General features: G+C 48.1%; 1 protein-coding gene across 18 annotated transcripts in view; it reads right to left on the bottom strand.

The window, feature by feature from the left end:
• The window catches only part of ADD1 (adducin 1), an 86,307-nt gene that overhangs the window by 14,061 nt on the left and 54,189 nt on the right, over positions 1 to 18,057 (bottom strand). For 8 of the 18 annotated variants that reach the window (XM_034958242.4, XM_034958238.4, XM_063603494.1 and 5 more), the window contains 7 exons: positions 17,686 to 17,829; positions 17,482 to 17,580; positions 16,578 to 16,754; positions 10,984 to 11,235; positions 8,154 to 8,255; positions 7,402 to 7,491; positions 976 to 1,132 (listed from right to left, as the gene is read on the bottom strand). In XM_034958242.4, the coding sequence (XP_034814133.1) occupies positions 976 to 1,132; positions 7,402 to 7,491; positions 8,154 to 8,255; positions 10,984 to 11,235; positions 16,578 to 16,754; positions 17,482 to 17,580; positions 17,686 to 17,829 (1,021 nt within the window). Of the gene's footprint in view, positions 1 to 975; positions 1,133 to 6,574; positions 6,668 to 7,401; positions 7,492 to 8,153; positions 8,256 to 10,890; positions 11,236 to 16,577; positions 16,755 to 17,481; positions 17,581 to 17,685; positions 17,830 to 18,057 lie in introns of all 18 variants that reach the window. The other 10 variants (XM_034958239.4, XM_034958231.4, XM_063603491.1 and 7 more) reach the window with 3 other exon arrangements.

Below are 18,057 nucleotides of genomic sequence, written 5' to 3'. Positions count from 1 at the left end.
TCCTCTCGTCACAGCTGCTGGATGGGACCACGGCAGGACATCTTCGGGGTCAGACTCGTTTTGGCAGAGGGGCCCCGGTGTGTCTTAGTACGGCACACAGACTCTTGTGAGCGGCCACCACTAGTCCTCCACATCGTCATTTACACACGTCTCCCTCCTAGCCAGGGCCACTCACAAGTGTGCCTAACTTTGCAATTTCTTTTTTTATGAGATGCCCAGGCTACAGTGCAATGGCAAGATCTTGGCTCACCGCAACCTCCGCCCCCCGGATTCAAGCGATTCTCCTGACTCAGCCTTCCCGAGTAGCTGGGATTACAGGCATGCGCCACTACGCCTGGCTAATTTTGTATTTGTATGTATTTATGTATTTATTTTGAGACAGAGTCTCACTCTGTCGCCCAGGCTGGAGTGCCGTGGTGCAATCTCAGCTCACTGAAAGCCCTGCCTCCCAGGTTCACGCCATTCTCCTGCCTCAGCCTCCCAAGTAGCTGGGACTACAGGTGCCTGCCACCACACCCGGCTAATTTTTTTTTCTATTTTCCTAGAGACGGGGTTTCATCGTATTAGCCAGGATGGTCTCGATCTCCTGACCTCGTGATCCGCCCGCCTTGGCCTCCCAAAGTGCTGGGATTATAGGCGTGAGCCACGACGCCCAGCCTGATTTTGTATTTTTGGTAGAGATGGGGTTTCTCCATGTTGGTCAGGTTGGTCTTGAACTCCCGATTACAGGTCATCCGCCCTCCTTGGCCTCCCAAAGTGCTGGATTAAAGGCATGAGCCACTGTGCCCGGCCTGCAATTTCTTCCATTCTGGCCTGAGTAACTAGGTTGGAAATGAGTACTGGATAAAGTTCTGGTTTGTCTTTGATGCATGTGACTATTCTTATCACCACCCACAGCCAGCACCTGGACCACAAAGAACTCCCAGAGCACTTTCACCTTCTGGAGTGGCCGTGCCCAGGACCACAAGCACTCACCTTCAGAGCCCTTCTGCTTCCTCTCCACCTCCCTGCGGTACTCCTCCAGCTCACGGTCTGTGAGTGTGGTGAAGGGGTTGGGGCCCGTGGTGCTCACAATGACGTGGGGCTGGTACTCCTTTTCAATGATGGCCTTGGAGGCCGTCACCAGCTCTCCCTGTGGATGAAAGGCACATCTGGTCTGCAGGAGCCCGGCCCAATGGGGACTCTCCCTCCTCCCAGGCAGGCTGCAGGCAGGGCAGGGGCAGGAGGCTTTCCAGGAGCAGAGACCCCTGAGACTGCACTGCCATGGGCCCGAGGCCTAGGCTGAGCTGCAGCCTTCAGTGGTATATAATGGAAACACAGGTCAGTGCCACGATGAACAGACATTAACCACAAAAGAAATCCTACAGAGCCTTCCAGGTTTCAGAAGCAAAAGCCCAGTGCAGACCCAAGAGCACAGAGCACCTCAGGGAGGGTGCCCACTCCTCACTGTGGAGCAGAAGGGGAAGAGGCCCTTTCCTGTTACTGTTTAAAAGTCAGTAAGTTTTCCTCATGACATCAGAAACTGTCACGAGGTACAGCACTCAGCGTAAGGCATGCTCAGAGCTTTGCTCATATTCTAAGAGCACAGGTAAGTTCTGTTCTTTTGACTGTGGTTAGTTTGTAAATAGTTCCTGGAACTTATCCCAAAACATTCAGAGACGACAACATGCCCCAAGACACCAGTGTTTAGCTGAGGAATTTGGAAAACTCTGAAAATTTGTACCAAAGGAAAAAAGAAGGAAGCGAAGCACCAAGGCGGCTCACAGACCACACCAATCTTAAAGCAGGAGGTGGAGCCTGCAGGCCAGCACAGTGGGCTGGGTGGGCATCAGGGGGTGCGGTCCACTCACAGCCACCTGCCCCAGCACAGCACTGTGCCCACAGTGCAGCCTGATTGGGTCAGGGGCAGGAAAATGTCCCCCAATTCCCTGGAGCTCACTTCTTTTTTTTTTTTTTTTTTTTTTGAGACGGAGTCTCGCACTGTCACCCAGGCTGGAGTGCAGTGGCGCAATCTCGGCTCGCTGCAAGCTCCACCTCCCAGGTTCACGCCATTCTCCTGCCTCAGCCTCCCGAGTAGCTGGGACTACAGGCGCCCGCCACCACGCCCGGCTACCCTGGAGCTCACTTTTAAGACAGTTATCCAGCACTTACACACATGCACATGACTGACAGCTTCCAAAACCAAATAAAAACAGGAGAAACCACAATTCTTTGGATGCCAGGCCTGGTCCTTCAGTGCTGCTCTCAGTGCGGAGTGAACACCAGAGATGGAGAGCGTCCTAGCTGGGCTGACTCGGGAAATTCAACTCACACAGGCCAACCGCTCCTCAAGCAGAGACAGGGGAACTTGGACTGACTGAGATGGGCTGAGGAGTTACCACCTAGCATGCTGCGTACCCAGTGCTGACCAGTGACACAGAGCTCCGAGAGGGACAGATGGGCTGCTGGAACAGGCAACCTTTGCCCGGGAGCCTGGAGACTCTCGACAGTCAACAAGTCAAAGGGAACCCTCTTCTGAACCAGGTCTGACTCGAGGCCCATTGGCTTTTCGTTAAGAAGTTGCCCTGCCTCACCAAGACAGGAAGCTGAGTCCTGTCTGCCATGTCTTAGCTCTGTGGCCCGAGCCAAGTCTTTCCCTGACCAGAGGCCTGCCTCACTATCTGAAGGAGAAGCTGCTGGGCTGGCCACTGCTGAGAGCCCTCACATGATGTCACTCTAGAGACGGTATCCTAGCAACAGCAGTTTGGCTGGCTGCACCTGCATCCTGATATCACTGCCAATGAAATGAGAAGGTGATACAAGAGAAATGCTTAAGTTCATTTAAATCAAGTGGTTAAAATTAGTAAAGGAATCAAATATCAAGAATCAACTATCAGGCCAGGCATGGTGGCTCACACCTGTAATCCCAGCACTTTGGGAAGCTGAGGCGGGTGGATCACCTGAGGTCAGGAGTTCAAGACCACCCTGGCCAACACAGCGAAAACCTGTCTCAACTAAAAATACAAAAAAAATTAACCAGGCGTGGTGGTGGGCATCTGTAATCCCAGGTACTCGGGAGGCTGAGGCAAAGGAATCACTTGAACGTGGGAGGCAGAGGTTGAGGTGAGCCGAGATTGCACCACCGCACTCCAACCTGGGCAACAGAGCAAGACTCTGTCTCAAACAAAACAAACAAACAAACAAAGAATAAACTATCAGCCAGGCGCCACAGCTCATGCTTATAATCCCAGCACTTTGGGAGTCCAAGGCAGAAGGACTGCTTGAGCCCAGGAGTTCGAGACCAGCCTGGGCAACATAGTGAGACCTTGTCTCTACAAAAAATTTAAAAATTAGCCAGGCATGGTGGCATGCACCTGTAGTCCCAGCTACTGAGGAGGCTGAGGTGGGAGGATTCCTTTGGCCTAAGAGGTCGAGGCTGCAGTGAGCTGTGATCGCACTACTGCACTCCAGCATGGGCCACAGAGTAAGATATTGTCTCAAAATAAAAATACAAATACAAATAAAAATCCACTGGCACAGAGACACCAAAACCCTTGTTCCCAATTTTGATGCCCCAAAGGACAAGCGGGGCTCTCTCATACTGAGACAGCTGAAGCCCGAGGCACAGCGCAGCAGGTCCCCAGTGGTGGAGAGCTCCCTCCTCCACAGACCACAGCTAAGGGTTAAGCTGCTGTCAAGACCAGTTACGGGAACAGAGAATCACATTCCTCTGCAAGAAAGGACACAGAGCAATGACTGAGATGCAGAGAAACATACACCACTCATGGACAACCCAGACAAGAAACCAAGATGTGCCTAGCTTCCCCTCCTGCCACTCCCCTCACCTCCCTGTCACTTGACAAGGCTCTAAAGCAAAACACAGGCCCAGTAACACTTTCCATACTTGACTGAGGCAACCTGGGTGGAACAAGAGCTCCACCCGAGGCTGTGCAACCTGCACTAGCGGCTGACCTGAGCATCAGGTTTTCATCTACGAGCAGGGCCAACTTGGATCTGGACTGGCATTCCCAGTGCTGGACCATGTACACGTTAGGTGCTCAACACAGGTCACTGAGAGAGTCCAAAGGGTGAGCTTATTGCCCCTCTGCATTTCTACCACACAGCATGAAGGGTGTTGGAGAACACAGCCCCTGGTGAGGTGCACATGGGAACACAAGAGTCCTTCCCTGGGCTGAATAGCTTGCAGTGTAGACTCACATCTTCATCTCTAATCCTTCATTTCACTTGCAATTGAATCCAGAGGGCAGCCAAAATTATTTCAGGTTATGCCAGGCGCGGTGGCTCACACCCTATAATCCCAGCATTTTGGGAGGCTGAGTCAGGTGGACTGCTTGAGCTCAGGAGTTTGAGACCAGCCTGGGCAACGTGGCGGAACCCAGTCTCTACAAAAAAATACAAAAATTAGCCAGGTGTGGTGATGTGCACCTGTAGTCCCAGCTACTCAGTAGGCTGAGATGGGAGGAGGGAGGATTGCTTGAGCCCGGGAGGCGGAGGTTGCAGTGGGCCAAGACAGCCCGACCACACTCCAGCCTGGACAACAGAGTGAGACCCTGTCTCAAAAAATATATATATATGTATATGTATTTCAGGTTACATGTTATGCTGCCCAAAACAAAGTCAACACAGCCTTCAGCTGGGCTGCGAACTCCTGTTTGAACTGTGATTACTGTTCCTTCTTCTATCAGAGGGCAACACTTGCACTGTGGGAATGGCCATCACCAGTGAGGGAGAAATGGAAGGCAAAGGAAAGTCCTTTCCAGAAAAGCCCCAGCTCCCTAAGTCCCAAATACCCATTCTTCAGGTTCTCAGATGGGAAGCAGGCATCCACGCGCTCGCCTCACTGGGGAGGGGAGTATGTGGGACACAGTCGTCCTTGCTTGGTCAAGGAAAAACTCAACTTCTCAACATGCAGCTCCATGTTCCAAAAGGAGCAAGACTGTCTGTGCTTTGAGGTTCACATGAAAGGAAGTGGAACAATCGCCCAGTAAAGGACTCCCATGGAGCCAAAGCACATTCTCACCAAAAAGAGGGATATTTTAGCCAGAGTGGGATAAAGATCAAGGGTGCAAAAGTAAACTTCAGATATAAGGAGGTAGAGAAAACACAAAGGTGGAACAAGGATTTCTGTCCAGGTGGTCAACCTCTCTTCCTCTGGGGTCAGCATACAGTGGTATTCTCTGCTAATGACACCTGGATGCAGCACTCGCAGCGAGCATGGTGTTCAGAAGGTAGGGACCCTACCTCTATCGTTCAGGAAGCCCCCAGGTGACAGTGACACACACCCACATCTGAATATCACTGGGACAGAGCACACAAAGCTGTAACTGGTGGTTGAACACGGCGACCCAGGCTGCTTTCTGGAGAGCCCTAACAAGGTCCTCAGTGCTGCCCTCACGTGGGCTCTACACAGGAGGCCAGCTGGGCTCATGGCCTGCACAGCCCTCACACACCTGAGAGAAAGAATAACTGACAAGACCGCAACAAAGTGCCAAAAGATGAAAAACAAGCAACAGGCAGAGTCATCTTTCTCCCCTGCTCTGAGAAGCTCTTCCAAGAATGGCAGCCGGAAGGATGCTCTAAGCACAGGGAAAAACAGGACCTGTGGAATTAATAAGTAAATATGCAAAATAATGTTATTAGCAGGGATTACAGACAGGAATACAGAATCTTTGCTACAAACCTGCTTCTATGTGGGAACTGGAACACCACTAAAGTGACACGTGCATCTCAATGAAGGTGTGACAAGTGAAAGAGACAGTTCTGGAAATTTCCTTTGACAAGAATATAAACATACCTCTCAGCTAAGACTCTTCAACCATACGGTCAGCCCCTTTCTGCGTGGCACCAACTCCTGCACACTAGCAGCCTAGATTCTTAGGGAGGATTTCCTTCTACGTGGGTGGGTTCAGACAGATCTTCCACCTACTCCACATACTAGATGCGCACACACAAAGGGAATCACAGTGAGGGGTTTCAGACTCTCCTAAGTCTTTCTCCTCTGTGGCATTTAAAAATGTTATTTAGGGTTTTTTTTTTTTTGAGGTACAAATAAATACATTTTATCAAGGGCTGACAAGACTGTCTGAATTCCCATTCCTCTGAAATGACATCTTTCAATGATATGACCTCTAGTGGCTACATTCATGACATTTACAGTCAAAGTTGAACCAGCGAGGGTGGAAGGGCACTCGGGAGTGGCCACTGCCAACAGCAACAGACTGCCCAGAAGAGCCTGTCTGCAGTCAGCGTCACGGAAAAGGCAAATTCTGAAACCCAAAACACGCACTGACCAAAGTCCCGTGCGGAACTGCAGAAATGCACCCCATTGCTCAGACTGGCCATTTCTCAGCAACAACTTCGAATGCTGGAAATTGTTATCACACCTCATACCAAATGTTTTAATTAAAGAATCGAATAGGTAGAACAGAACCTTCTGTACAATCTCACAAACAGGTTAAAGATCCATTTGAAGCTACTTCAGTAACTAAGACAATGCCTGAAGAGAGGAGACGGGGAGCGGGAGGGGAGGGGAGCAAGGCGCATAGACAGGTAGTGAGGACAGGGCAGTGAGTACCTTTCTAAAAGAGAGAGATTTAGCGGGACTAAAGGTCTGCTCTGTAAGCTCGAGCCCTTCGATAGTTTCCGTACAGTCAGAGAGAGGTGCATCCTGAAACAGTAAACTGAGTCACCAGAGCACACCAGGCCCAGCCTGTGAAATATCAGCTGAGAGCACAGGATGGAGCTGGCTAAGAGCATGCAGCAGGGACAGCTGTCAACAGTAAGTGTGGCAGTGATGACGGCAGGACGTGCAGACACTGAACACGAAACCAGGACCACGGCTGGACAAATCCAACAATCGTCTACCCCTGCAGAGTCAGGTGTTAAAGCATTAGGTGGCATATTAGTTTTCAGAGATAACTACTTACACAATTCTCTTCAATGTGCCACAAGGTAGAGTCATTTTGTAGAAATGTGTGTAAATGTGCACCACATTTACAGGCACCCACCCCTCTGCAACCCAAGCAGCACTTTGTTGCAGACAGCAATATGTACCAGAACAAGAGTCCCTAAACCCACCCTCTCCTAGCGCCTTACACAGAACGCTGCTGAACCCGGGCCGAATCTGAGCCCCAAAGCTGGTGGTGTATGTGCCACCCTCACATATGCATGCATTACAAGGGGCAGGACCAGAGGGGTGGACACAGCCCTCAGCATGCTCGCTCCATCTAGAACTCAAGGAAAAGTGCCTGAACCGTTTCTCATCATGAAGGTTTTAACAAAGGTAACTGGTTGCCTAGAATACTTACCTCATAAAGTCACTCTCTCAATTTCAGAATAACTTTGGAGCAGGCGGTCACACAGCCACCACCCACTAATGTCAGAGACACTCTGGGCTCTCACCTGGACGAGGCTCCTGTCCATCACTACACCACACAAAACCTGGGACTGAGGGCCAGCCGTCTTAATGTCCTGTAAATTCTGCTCTCGGATCTGAGGGTGGGAAGGAGAGGCACACATCAACGGTCCTGAGCAGCCATGCTGCCTGGGAGCCCTGCTGCTTGTGCACTTGGGCCCCAGCCACATGGAAGCTACATTTCAGCTCTCCCACTGCCCCACGCAGGCAGGATGGCCCCATGTGTTCTGAGTGACCGCCATGCCTGCTTAGTGGGGTGTGGGTCCGCAGGGATGGAGACTATTCCCAGCTCCCCACATCTTCCAGATGCTTGGGCAGGACACCTGTCTCTCACTGTCATTAACTTGGGGGAAACACTCGCTGCATGTCCATCGTCTAGTGATGTGAGCACTGGCAGGGCTCCTGCTCTGATACACCAAATGCCACTCACAAGTCTTTGAACGAACCCTGAAAGTCAGGGACAGGAGTCTGCTCTTGCTAAGAACAGGTTTTGCAGCTTCCAATTCTGACCTGTGAGCAAACATCAGTTCAAGAATCAATAGGGCCCAAAAAATGTCTGCTGCTCATACTTCACACTGGTGGTAGAACAGCAGCGGTGTGAAGAGATGGCTTCAGCTGCAACAGTGGCAACAACAGCAGATGCCCTCTGCTAGAAGCAAGCACCCCCTCCCCCCAAAGCAGCTGGCATCCCTTCCAATCCCACACCCAAGCCCCCGCTGAGTGCTGACGCAGGACACACCTTGTTCCTCATCTCCTGGACCTCTTTTGGGTTAGTGTTCAATGGAACAAACAGGTTAGGGACAGCAGAGGTGGAAGTTCTATGTCCATCCTCTTTAGTCCACTGTAATATCAAGAACAGTTGAAAAGTCAGAATTATGACAACAATAAGTGACATAGCATCCAATCTATTCAGTTTATCTCACATCTGGTCATGCACTGAACATCACAGAGGGGACTGAACCAATGACCACATCTAATCTGGGTCACTCAGCAGAGTCGCCATGGGAGCAGGATGCAGCCACATAAAGACCAGTTAATGCTGGAAGTCAAAGTCATGACTGATGGAAAACGACCATCTGGAAAGCCCAGCTGAATCTGGGTCATAAGGTAGGCTGACGACAGAGCTGAGCCCCATAACCCTGGGACCAGCAGGGGAGGCCCCTCAGAGACCATTGGTTCACCGCTCTGAAAATCATCCAACACCAAAGCCAACTGGAAGCATGAGATGACAGGGTCATGAAAAGCAATGTGATGCTGCTACCCGGGGTTAGGGAGGAGCCTGCACCGTGAGGCAAGAGTGGGCATCACCAAAGTTTTGCATTAAAGTAAATGACAGCATCAGAATGCACTGTCTGCGTAACTTTCAACCCAAGAACATTACTGTACGGACACTTACACGGTAGCTACCTGGAAGAAGAGTTTGGTGATGTCGAATATTTTATATAACTTAATATTTTTGAGTGCTACAAAAATATCCCAAACAAACTTGAAGCGCTTCATGAGTCCTTAATATTTAAAGGCTGTTTTAGTACCAGTGCATCTCGTCAGCATGCTGAGCCTTCCACTCATAATTTTTTTTTGGATCTCCAATCAAATCTGAGATTTTTAATCAAATTCTAAGGCATGAGTAGGCACTGAACATTAAAACAAGCCCATCTTCGAGAGCAAATGTTATGCCTTTCAGAATACTTTCGAGAGGCAATAAGATAGCCATAAACCATACGACTTCAAAAAAAAGCAACAAAACCAGCAAATGCTGAGCCACTGCGAGGAAAGTGTGGAATGGGCATGGAGCTGTGGGTACTCACTGATGGTTATCTTCTCAGATAAAAACAACTCCAGCGTTTTATTAAAAATAATTTTTAGTCAAAACATTTCAAACAGCAACCTCAGAAACTTGAACACATTTGAAAAAGTAACAGCAATCATTATAAATGAAAAGATACCAACCTGGGAGCACTGCATGGACTCTGTCACTCCAGAACAGTAAGAAACAAATGTAAATGCGGAGCAAGGCCTCCCCTTGGATGTACACATTGACTACAAGGCCTAAAGTGACTTAGTTGTTTTGCAAGCTAATGGTAAATAAAGCTCGCGCTGCTGCCTAAACGCTTTGGAAAACTTCCTCATGGCAATTCAGCACTGTGCTTCACATCAGCCGCAGAAAGGTGTTTTGGGTTTTTTTTTTTTGTTTTATAAGGCCCACTTCCTTTAACAAGTGAAACAAGTAAAAAATAAACAAATGAAAGAAAAGGGGGAGACAGGAAGAAGGGGGGAAAGAAGACAAGGAGGGCAGGAAAGAAGAGGAGAGACGCACTCCCATGCTCAGAGCCCCATGGCCACACAGGGTCCCTGCCCAGGTGACGCGGCCGCTCAGGAGCACGGAGGCTTCTCACCAACTGCGTCAGGAAAACACCAGGACCACCTGGGGAAGATAAAACTTTTTTTCTTTAAATAAATCTATAAAGTAAAACACTGTTACAAGGGGAAAAGAAAGCCCCACTTTATGTATTTGGTTGCCCATGGTTTTAGGAGCATCTAATCTAATTTCAACTGAACTCCTAATGAACTAGTCATGCATAGATGAGTCTGCTTCAGCCCCTGTCTCCTCCATTCCAGGGGCTTCTGGAAATGGGCCTCTTCTACAGTTTAAAGCAGAGCTGGGTGGACTGTTAGAGGTAGGTTACAGGAGGAGTAAAGACCCATCTTCAGAGGAGGTCTCAGCACCACGACATGGGAGCACCTCTCAGGGCAAACGGTAACTTGAGCGGCATTAACGCTGAAACGAAGCACCCCTTGCAGCATCTGTCGCTGGTGCCTGCAGATGGCCTGCGCTGCACTTGGGTCATGCCGCACCCAGCAGGAGTCAGAAGGTGACTCGCCACTATGGCCGTCTACTCACATGCAACAGTCCATGCAGAGGGCAGCTGGGGGTGTGCATTCGGAGGCTTTGGGATAGAAAGCAGGGGAATAACACTAAGGGCAGGGGACAAGAGTCAGCAGAGAACACGCCAGGGAGCCACAAGGGAAAACTGCTTAAGAAAACACTGAAGACTTAAAGAAGAAACTTTAGTGACTTGAAACCACTGGAGTTCACAACACTAAAATACAGGTTTAGGACTGAAGTGTCTTTTTGTGCATGAAGTATTAAGAGTCCCTGAATATAATTTGAATTAAATAAGAAGAGCTCCTATTTGTAGGTTAATACATGTAAATTATTGTGTATTTTTGCTATATATGGAGATATACTGGAACTACTGCGGAGTTACATTACATCTTAAGCAGTTTCAAGCAGATAGTATTACCCGAATTTTAGTAATGCATTCAGTGGACTTAGGTTCAGACTACAAGAAAGTGAATAAGGAAGGTTCGCTTTACACCTGGGTCAGAAAGGCTGGATTCCCAAAGCCTCCGAAGCCCCAGCTACCCAACTTGCTCTACGTCATCTAACTATGAACAGTAAGGTAGGCACAGACCAAGCAGTTGGTAATACAGCTTGGCACGCAGACACCGGACGAGAGAGACTGCAGCAAGGGTTTCACGTGATCGTGTGTAATGTTCGTCCACACCTTAGTCTTCGACTTGGGACTGCTTCCATTCTGCCCTTCCTCGGAAGCTTCGTCGCCCCGGCCAGAGTTCAGCCATCTTGTCTTCTCCCGCTGCTGCTTCTGAAAACTGTGTCTGAGTGGGGAGCAAGTGCCCGAATCACCGTCACTAGCAAAGGAGTAACCTGTGACACTAGCAGGAACCTCCACATCGCTGTATTTTTTAGACTTCTCTCTCAGAGCAGGGTATCGATAAGGGTAGCCAGTTCTGTAGCCCTAGGGTCCAAGGAGAGTGAAAGACAGTCAATATTCCAGATCTCAAAACAGGGTTTCACTTTGGAAAATCATGTGGAAACATCCACAAAAGTTGAACACATGCATACCCTATGACTCAGCAATTCCAATCCTAATTTTACACCCCACAGAAGCAAATGTGTTCACCAAAAACCAGGTACTAAAATGTGGACAGCAACCCTACTCCTCGTAAACCACAACTGGAAACAACCCAAAAGTCCATCCATATAGGAGATGGATAGTCTAGTGTCTTCATAAGAAGGCTTATAGTGACACAATGTGCTCTAAACCAACCACGTGGATGACTCTCCTGAAGGCAACGCTGAGTGAAAGAGACCAACCTGCAAAGAACATACACCATGTAATACCATTCATTAAAAGTGCAGAAGATGCAAAACAACCTTTGTTTTGGTTGTCCTGGGAGACAGGACAGTTGTCACCCCTGGGATGGGACAAGTGAACTGAAGGAGGTGCTGGGAGTGTTCTGAGGTGCTGCTACCGTTGCTCTTATTGACTGCTGGTTATACAGGGGGTTCAGTTTTTAAAAATGAACAAACTGAACACTTGCGGTAGGTGCACTCTCCTGCTTACATATTTCAACAAAAAATTAAAGTTGAACACCCAAACAGGGCTTACTTGCTGCCAGCCACTGTGCAGGTTATATTCATCAACATACTTAATAGACTTTTACCTCTTAAGTTACAGTTTAAATACTGTGATAATCTTTAGGTAAGTAAGGTAAATAAGTATACCTCATGACAACTGGTTCTCAGCAAAATTACTTTACGGCTGAATACAACAACATTCAAATTCACCTCCAGCTCTGCCTCATGACCATGTGCTCTGTGGTAAAAGACAGCCCCACTTACTTCATGCCTCTACTGGACCAACTCATCTGCAGAGTCCTCCCACAGACAGCATCTCTAAGGGCATGGACGGTGTCCTCTGCATCTCTCCTGGCCAGTGCTTAGCACTTGGTAAGTGTGACAGACAGACTTCACAGTGGCCCCAGACCCCCAGCTCCTGTAATCCCCTCCCACCTTGAGCACCGGTGAGATCTCTGACTTGCTTCTAAGTAGCGGAATTCACAAAAGGTGATGATGGGCTGTATCACAGAAGAGTTTAGCACCTATCTTATAAGAGTCTCTGTCTCTACTGCTGGCTCTGAAGAAGTAAAGCTGCCAAGAAAGCTTCAGCCCTAAGAAAAGGAATTCTGTCCCCAGTCTAGAAGAGCCTGGATGTGGATCCTCTGAGTCAAGTCTCCTGATGAGAACCTAGCCCTAGCCAACACCCTGAATGCAGCCTTTATGAAACCCTAGGTTGAGTTCGCTGTGCCTGGACTCCTGCCCTACAGAAGCTAGGAAATAAATGGCTGCTGCTCGAAGCCACCAGGCCTGTAGTGATTTGTTGCCCAGCACAGAGAGGTAATACAGGGGATGCTGAAGAGCTGTCTGCTCAACAACCTAACAGATTCGCACCTGAGCCAAGTCACTCGCAGCACCTTCACAATACATCACAAGAGAATCAGGACTTGGAAGGACTGCACAGGGTCAGACATACAAGACACTTCAGTGGCCTGTGCCCTGCTGGCTGTGGTACTCTAGAAACATTCCTCTCAATTCAGAATTCTCTCTCCCCTCTGGGTACTGCTCTTTTTTGGGGGCCATCTTCATTACTAATCACTCTTTCAATATCTTTTTATTTTTTTAATTTAATTTTTTTTTTTTTGAGACAGAGTCTCACTCCGTTGCCCAGGCTGGAGTGCAGTGGTGCCATCTTGGCTCACTGCAACCTCCGCCTCCCAGGTTCACGCTATTCTCCTGCCTCAGCCTCCTGAATAGCTGGGACCACAGGCACGTGCCACCACACCCGGCTAATTTTTTGCATTTTTAGTAGAGACGGAATTTCACTGTATTAGCCAGGACGGTCTCAATCTCCTGACCTCATGACCCACCTGCCTCAGCCTCCCAAAGTGCTGGGATTATAGATATGAGCCACCACGCCCGGCCTCCTTTTATTTTTTTGAGATGGAGTCTTGCTCTGTCACCCAGGCTGAAGTGCTGTGGCTTGACCTTGGCTCACTGCAACCTCTGCCTCCCGGGTTCAAGTGCTTCTTCTACCTCAGCCTCCCGAGTAGCTGGGATTACAGGCACCCTCCACCACACCTGGCTAATTTTTGTAGAGAAGGGGGTTTCACCATGTTGGCCAGGCTGGTCTTGAACTCCTGACTTTAGGTGATCCGCCTGCCTTGGCCTCCCAAAATGCTGGGATGACAGGCGTCAGCCATCGCGACCGGCCTACATTTTTTTAAAAAGGTTAATAACGATCACGAATGGAGTTGTTTTGGGTTTTATTTTCATAATTGTCCTCAGAAAGATAAGGTAAATGTCTGTACTGGCAGTTTTCCCATTTCTGAGCATGCTTTGTTGAGGAATAATAAAAGAGAATGACTCTGCCATAAAGACTATCTGCAGAAAAACACAGTTCTTATTAATTCAAGTTTCCTTGTGCTTAAAGAGCCAGAACTCAGTATCTCCACAACTTCAGAATAAACCACCCAGGACTCATCAACACCATTTTATCCTGAAACCATATGGAATTTTCTTTATTCTTCCCCTTTAAATGCTGTTAAACCAAAACCAGAAGTAATACTCAGACCTCAGAACTACTATCTGGCTTGTAGTTAAAACCATGGATTTGGGTCAGGCGTGGTAGTTTACACCCATAATCCTAGCACTTTGGGAGGCTGAGGTGGGAGGACTGCTTCAGCCCAGGAGTTCAACACCAGCCTAGGCAACATGATGAGATCCTGTCTCTACAAAAAAAAAAAAGAAAGAGAAAATATATATGGATTTGTTCCTTCTCTGAGAAACTGAAATTATATCTTGATTTTTTTTTGGGGGGGGGACAATTTAGCATTTTTTTTCTAACTGTAGAAGTTCAAATGAAATATATCTCTCTTTTTGAAATTTTTTTATTTTTTGTGGAAAGGAAGCTCGCTATGTTGCCCAGGCTGGTCTTAAGCTCCTGGTCTCCCACCTCAGCCTCCTGAAGTGCTGGGATCACAGGAGTGAGCCACTGTGCTCGGCTGCAACATATATTATAGTGTGGAAATTGGCAACTATTCTCTACTCAGTTATTAGCAAACAACATATATGCCAACCCCGATGCTAAATTAAAACATGGACTATGATTAGTGATTGCTGTCTAGTTTATTTCTTATAAACTATATGGCCTTCTAATATTAAAACAATCTGTACACATTAACGACACTGAGTAAACATTCATCATGCTTTTTGTAATGAATGTTTTACTTATTAATCATTCATCCTTATCTTCCTTCCCTACCAAATCAGAGTTTCTGCCTGATTTTGACTTCCCCCTCTCCGCCTTCCAGGATGTGCTTTCAGCACAGTCTTTGGTGGCTGCTGTGCATTCTGACCCCCTCTCTCTCCTCCCTCACACTGACTGTAAGTAGAAGAGCAGCAAAATGTCGCCGTATTTACCAGGAGGCAGGGGCTGTGTGACTGGGCCAACCTCAGCCCTCCTTACCTTGCACAGCCATGCTGGATGACCTGGCTCCTGACGCACACCTGGGCCATGGCTGCCCCACTCTCAAGCTTTCTCCAGCTATGAGTCCCTGCAGCTTCACTACCCTGGCTGGCCACCCAACTCTAACTGCTTCTTCAGCCTTCTTCGTGAGCTTTTGCTCCTCTTCCTACCTCCTTGACCAATCGGCACCCACCTCTGCCTGCAAGCTCTCATCATGCCTATGACTGCACAGATCACAGGAGCAGGGCTCATTTGGGAATCGTTTGTCCATCTCTCTTATTAGGTCATAAACTCCTGAGGACAAGAACTGTGTCCTGTTCATGACTCAACAGTAGACAGTCAATTAATGCAATCAACCTCATTGATTATATGAACTCAAAAAGTTACACTAGACTCTGCCTTCTCTGTTCGTCCCTGTGTCACTGATTGAGTCTACTCCACTGACTGACTATCGCGCCCAGGCAGAAAACCCTCAGTTCCTCCTTTCTAGCGGACAATATTCATCCCAAGTGCAAAGAATTTCAGTAAGAACATTTAACATAGCCTGAATCAGACCTATGAATACTTTTTATTCCAAACCTTCAGGAAAGTTAAACTTCCTGCCTCCTGAAGCCACCCTGCCTCCTGAAGCCACCCATCTCATCTGTGATCTGTGATCTGGTCCAAGGGCCACGCCTGTCTTAGGCTGGAATGTGTCCACTTGTCCAGTACTGGCTGGCAGCATACAAGGATACTGGCCCCTCTGAAGCCTTCTTTCCCCACACTGACATGTCCTCACATCTACACCACTTGAGGTCATGTGGCGTTAGGATGGACCATCGTGACCCCCATCTAAGAGGTCTGATGTGCAGCATGGAAGGGATCTGCTCCAGAGCCCTGTGTCTGATGATGTGGCTGCGGGACTGAGACCCCAAGGGCAGTGTTCTAATACAGCTCTAAGAACTGAGTATTTAATGATCCTGGTAAAGTCAAGATGAACCTGAAAGGTGCACCGTACGGTGCATGTTCCCATCTCCCCACTCCCACTGTCTGCAGCTGTGCTGTGGCCTCTTCATCCTGTCATCCTGTTTTTTTCCAGGCTTTCAAACTCAGGCTAAGATCCTACCTATTCTTTGAGGTCATTTCCAAGGGCTACCTTCCACATAAAATTTTCTCTCCAGTCCTTGCAAAAGAATGAAATTCTTCACGGCAACCCTGTAACACAGAACACATCCTGTGTGTCCGCCCTCCTATCACAGTGTGGGCTCACTTTCCCTGTGTGCTGCAGGCCCCATAAGCCCGCCTTCTGGACCATGCCGGGCTCTGTGTCCCTGCAATAAGCAGCTGAGGGGCTCCCACACTGTGGACAGGGAGTGGATACCCATGGAACACAGTCATCAGGCCCCAGACAGCCAGGATTTGCTGTTAACACAAAAGCCTAAATACCTGACTGACCGATTTCAAAAGTGCCACCTCTCTCGCTTGCTTGTGGGATGGTGGGGACTGAGCTGACACAGCTGGTCATCCAGCTGCCTACGCATTCTCTGTGCTCTTGTCCCCACTGAGTCCAAACACAAGGTTATCTTTAAAAAATAAAACAATACCAGGAACCCTTCACCTCTACATTTTATTGTAATTTACCTTAGAAGTTAACCCTAGTGCTTCTTCATGACTTTGAAGGTGAAGGTATTCAGATACTGCATAAAAGACAGCAATCGCACTTGCTATAAGAACACCAGCACTGATGCTTTTAGAACAAAAGGTTTATCATCAAGTGGTGGCACCATTCTTACCAGATTATCGAGCATCCGCATGAGGGCTTCAAATTCCTGCTCACCAATCTGCCACTTGGGAGGCGATCCAGTGCCTTCCCCTACCGGAGACCCTGGGGAACGGGACTTGGCTTTGTACTTCTCAGGATTCAGCAGGACTAAGTTGTCTGGTCCTCCTGCACTGGCCAGAGTTCGAACCTTTTCCAAAACACACACAGCATGGCTTGAGTTCCTTACTGAGATCAAGAGGGTCAGATGACTTGAATAAAAATGTAGGTTTCAAAAGAAACCAAATCTCTAGAGTGTAAGAATAAAAAATGTAGAATGGATAGTGACAGACTGATCACAAGGTTACTTTCAGAAGTATTTCTTTAGCATGACAAAAATATTGGGCACCAAAGTTGGCAGAGAAATGAGAAAACACAGCACCTTTCAGGATCCTACAAAGGACTTGGGACCTCACTACACCACAGACATAAGTCAAGAAGCAGAGGGGAGAACGTGAACTAAGGGCTGACAGAGTGGAGGGGAACTCACAGCTGTAAGCTGCAGGCAAGTCTCTGAGTCTCTACCTCTTTATACCTGCTTTTTCAAAGAGTACTGTGGGGGTCATGTGACATCACATATGCGATGACACACACTAAGCACCTGATGCCAGGCCTGTACACACCAGTACTCCATAAACGGTAGTGACTGACATATTTGAAAATTTAAAATTTAGAAATGAAAAGCCCAGTAATCCTTTGCCAACTTCAATCAGTGAAACAGCATTTGTCCTGATCAAGTCCCAAATCCATGAGCTTATCTTTGGCAAAGAGATTGCTCAAAGACTCCTCTCCTACTCGATAAGTATCAAAAAAAAATCGATGTGAACCCCAGACACATCTAAATAAACTGTAGAGTGACTGGAATGGCTGTCCCCTACCTGGATCTCACAGGCAACCACAAGGTTATGGATGTAATAGAAGGCCTCCTCAACGCTCTCTCCAACTGACACGAGCCCATGGTTCCGGAGAATAAGAACCTGAGGGGAAGCATGAATGCTCTGTGGAGCTGGGCGGGAAGACTGGTCCTTTGCTTTATTCTTCTTTCTGCTGTAATTTAAATACCAGATTAGATGCCTACTGACCTTGCTTTTAGGCCCCAGATTTTTCTGAATCAAAACTTTTTCCTCTTCATCAACCAGAATGCCATGGTAGTCATGATAAGCCACTTCTCCAAGGGAAAGCGCCTCCGGGGAGATTGGCAAGAGGCCACATTTCATTGCAGAGACCTAGAGACCAAATGGTCGCCATGAAGAAGGAAAACCTGGGGTTACACAATGACTGATGATATGGTAAATGCTTTCCTCACAGAAATAAAATGGGAAGGGAAATGTTTTTGTCCTCTTCTTGAAAATCAATCTATGAACTTAAGACAAACTTGGTTTCCAGTGCTAACAATTCACACTTAAAAACAAAACTACCCCTAAACTGGGAGAGCCTCAAAAGAAAATCCACAT

Source organism: Pan paniscus, chromosome 3, assembly GCF_029289425.2.
Source record: "Pan paniscus chromosome 3, NHGRI_mPanPan1-v2.0_pri, whole genome shotgun sequence".
In the NCBI taxonomy this organism is placed as follows: domain Eukaryota; kingdom Metazoa; phylum Chordata; class Mammalia; order Primates; family Hominidae; genus Pan; species Pan paniscus.
The sequence above is the reverse complement of the archived record's forward strand: the minus strand, read 5'-3'. Positions and strand labels throughout refer to the sequence as shown.